This window comes from Monoraphidium neglectum, assembly GCF_000611645.1.
Source record: "Monoraphidium neglectum strain SAG 48.87 unplaced genomic scaffold scaffold04050, whole genome shotgun sequence".
Lineage (NCBI taxonomy): Eukaryota > Viridiplantae > Chlorophyta > Chlorophyceae > Sphaeropleales > Selenastraceae > Monoraphidium > Monoraphidium neglectum.
The window spans coordinates 1,731-5,608 of record NW_014009579.1 but is presented as its reverse complement, the minus strand read 5'-3'; the positions used below and the strand labels follow the sequence as shown (position 1 = coordinate 5,608).

At 69.1% G+C, this 3,878-nt stretch overlaps 1 protein-coding gene across 1 annotated transcript in view; it reads left to right on the top strand.

Moving 5' to 3' along the window:
* Positions 1–1,721: 1,721 nt before the first annotated feature.
* Positions 1,722–3,878, top strand: part of MNEG_13787 (hypothetical protein) — a gene marked incomplete at both ends in the record, with an annotated part of 3,215 nt that continues 1,058 nt past the window's right edge. The window contains 2 exons of the mRNA XM_014037741.1: positions 1,722–1,727; positions 1,899–3,323. Of these exons, the coding sequence (XP_013893195.1) occupies positions 1,722–1,727; positions 1,899–3,323 (1,431 nt within the window). The remainder of the gene's footprint in view (positions 1,728–1,898; positions 3,324–3,878) is intronic.

Below are 3,878 nucleotides of genomic sequence, written 5' to 3'. Positions count from 1 at the left end.
CCATCGGCCCCTGCGCGCCCCTCCCCGCCAGCGCTAACTCTCCCCCCCCCCGCCTTCTGAAACTGTCAGGCCTCCTACAGTTATCGGGGTTGAGACGCGGCCACAACCAGGCGTGCCGCAGTCATCTGAGCAGTCAAGCTGCAGCTGATTTGAAATTTGACAGGGGTCTTGTGAGGAACCGTTTGAAGCGGCCCGCAGCACGCGTGGTGCAGGGGCTTGAAGTGCACGTGTGGGAGCTTGCTCAATGTCGATACCAGAAGGCTGAAAGGAATGTCCACGTTCGCACATTCCTGCGTTGACTCGGCGCATGTTGGAAAAAAGCTGTGAACTGTCAACCGCTAATGCGAAGGGCATGATAGTGAGATATGCCAGGTGAGAGCTGACACCATGGACTGCACATTGACTTGTATGCCGCTGTCTTGACCGTGCGAGTTTCTGATTTTGACACTCAAGCAGGCGCTTATCCCCGACATGTGGATATACAGCACTGAAGCGGCATCACTCATGGCACGGCATGGGGCGCTTTAGCGCACCAGGCTGCGCTTTAGCGCACCAGGCTGCAGGCTGACTTGGGGTCCTATTGCCCGCCCTCCCTCTATCTGACTACACTTTGAACAAGTCGCCCACATTCCCAGGCGGATCGTGCACATGACTGCCTAAGACTTTTGAAGGATCAGGCAGCTGTATTGTGGGTGGTAAGGTCCTGCCGAGCCAGCGGGCCACTGGAGTGTGCCCAGGTCGTTTGCGATGCAGCTGCAGCTGCAGCGACTTCACAGTCGACACTTCGCACATTGCACTATGCCGGGCCACAGAGGCCAGGAGCATCCGTATAAAAGAACCAAGTTTAGCGTCCAAAATGGCTGCTCGCGTCCAGTGATACGCGCGGAACTGGGATTCCCAGATCGGCCAGGCCAAACATTATGGGCTCGGCGCAGTTAGACTGGCTGGTCGATCTCGGAGAGGGAGTGACCTGCAGCGGCTGCTGCTGGTGCCCCGCCAGCGGCCTCGTGGCGGTCGCGGCGCGGCGGGAACCGGCGGGCGCGTGCGCCGACCTGCTGCTGATCGAGCCCCACGACCCCTCGCGAGTGGCCAGGCTGCAGGCGCCGCTGTCAGGTGGGTGCGCAATGCAGATATGCAGCATCCTCAAGCCAGGTAACCATCCGTTGGGGCTGCTTTTGGCACATATGCCAACTCAGCCATTCCCATCATGACGCCCCTCTGTGCGGCCCCACCGCCAGCACGGGCGTGTGGTAAGCAGTGCTGGGCCCCCACTACACCCCATCGACGCCATATTGCGGCCTTGCAGGCCCGTCAGACGACTTGATAGGCCTGGGCTGGTCCCCCCTCGGCTGCCGCCGCCTGCTGCTGACTGCGAGCCGCGGCGGCGCCCTGACCGCGTGGGGCCAGGCGCCCCCCGACTCCTCAGCGCCGCCGCGTGCCGCCACGCTCTTCGAGTGGTGGTGCAGCCCAATTGACCTCTCACAGTCCGGCGGCGCGCCGCTGGCGGCGGCGGGCGGGCTGGTCGCGGCGGCGTGGCTGGCCCCAGCTCGGGGGTCCTGGGATTCCGCGCGGATCTCGCAGGCGAGTCACTGGTTGGCAGCAGACGGGCCGCGCGCGCGCCGCGCAGTAGCCGGTCTGTCGGTTTGACCAGAAACCAGCCACCTCGGCCGTGCCCACCTCGCTCTGCGGCGTCCAACTTGCCTCCGCTCGCGCTGCGGGCGATGGGCGTGGGGAGGCATTGCGCACGCGGCATCAGCAGCTCCAGCATCCCAGCTGCGTGGGTGGGCCCCGCCGTCCCTTGCCCCACGCCTCTTCGCCCGGGAACCTCATCACCAAAGTCCCAATATCCAACATTAAATACTCTATCAAATACGACCGTCCAACGACATCCTTCTCAGGCGGACTTCGAGGCTGAGGGCCTCAACCTGCAGAGCCTCCTGCAGCCGCCCGAGCCCAGCAGCGGCGCCGCTGACGGCGCCGCCCCCGGCGGCCCGGCCTTCGACTGGCTCCGCGCCGGGCGGCCGGCGTTCGCTGTTGTGGCGGAGTCTGGCGCCGCCCTGCTGGTCTGGGCGGAAACGGGGGATCGAGCCGACCTCGAATGGCGCAGCACCCCGCCCCTCCCACTCCCCGGGTCGGCCGCCGCGGCCGCCGGCGACGCGGCGCCCGACACCGCGTCGCATGTGCTGGCGGCTGCGGTGACTGCAGACGGCGACAATGGCGTCATGGTGGCCTACGTGCTCTCGGACGCGCCGCGGCGCGTGCGTGTCGCGCGGGTTCAGGGCGACCCGTCGGGCGCCCTCGAGGCGGCCGGCGGCTGCGACGCGGCAGCAGGCGTGGCGGCGGCGCTGCCGGTGCGGGCGCTCGGGGGCGCGGAGGTCGGGGCGGAGGGCAGCACAGTCTGCGGGCTGGCGTGGCGGCCCGGGGGAGGGTGCTTGTGCGTGTGGACGGAGGACGCGGCCGCAACTGGAGGTGGGCCCAGGGCCGACGACGGCAGCGGCAGCGACAGCGGCGCAGCGCGGGGCGCGCTGCAGCTGCTGTCGCCGCCGGCACGCGGCGGCGGCGACGGCGAGGCGTGGGCTATCAGCACACCGCAGGTGCTCGCGTCGCGGCGCCCGCGCCGCGCGCGGCGGCGCGCCGGCGTCGCCGCGTGCCTAGCTTGGTGCCCCACTGGCGGCGCGGTGCTGCACGCCGATGGCGGAGCTTTCCAGGTCAGCCACGGCGGCGGCGGCGGCGCCGCAGCTTGGTGCCGCCAGCGGTGCGCGCTGCCGCCGGCGGCGCTGCAGCAGCAGCAGCAGCGGCGGCGGCGCGGCCCGGCGGCCGCCGTCGCGCTCGCGCCGTCGCCCAGCGGCGCGTGCGCGTGCATTGTCTACGAGGAGGGTCCCCACGGGAGCGGCGGCGGCGGCGGGCCTGGCGGCGGCCGCGGCGCGTTCGTCGCGGCGTGGGTGCTGCCAGAGGCGCCGACCAAGGCGCACGGCGGCGCGGAGACAGCCAAGCTGCAGGCCGCGCGCCTCTCGTGGCCGCTGCTGCACGGCGGCAGCCCGCAGGACGCCGCAGAGGCCCTGCTCGCCGCGTGCAGCTTCGGCCGCAGCGCCGGCAGCGGAGGTCCCGGCGGCCTCGGCGGGCGCAGCCGCAGCAGCAGCGTGTGCAGCGGGGAGGGCGGCGGCGGTGGCGGGTCGGTGGCGCTGCTTGATCTGGCGCAGGTGTTGGGGCTGGTGGATGATCTGGTGCATCGAATGCCGTCGTACCAGCTGCCGCACTACTGCGCCGCCTGGGACGCTGCGAAGCTCGCGATTGTCAGCCGCCTGCCTGGCAAGCTCGCAGAGGTGTGTGTGTGTGCGCGTGTGTGTGTGTGTGCGCGTGTGTGTGTGTGCGTGTGTGTGTGCGTGTGTGTGTGTGTGTGTAAGTGCGTGCTCGCGTGCACGTTTGTGTGTGCGAGGACATGTGTGTGTGTGTGTGTGTGTGAGTGTGTGTGCGCGCGCGTGCATGCATGTGTTGGTGTCAATTCATGCACGATGTGCATATTTGTGTGTGCCAGTGTGCCTGCATGCCTCTGGGCATGCGTGCGTGTTTGCGTGAGCCAGCTCCTGCAAGGCAGGCGCGGGGTTGGGTGGCGTCGAATGGGGGCGGGGGCGTGGCCTCGGCTCAGGGGCAACGAGGGAGGCCCAGCCCGGCGGCCTGGTGCCGCAGCGAAGCCCTTTGCATGCCCAGCATGTCGACTGCTGGATGGCCCGCGCCCGCCCCCGCGCCCCTGCGCCTGGCGTCAGCCCTGGGCTCTCCATCATCCGCTCCCACCCTGCAAACAGGCCGGCGCCCATCTCAGCACACGGCAACCTGTGTACAGCGAACTGCCGGCCCCCCTCCCCTGTGCTGTCCTTCAC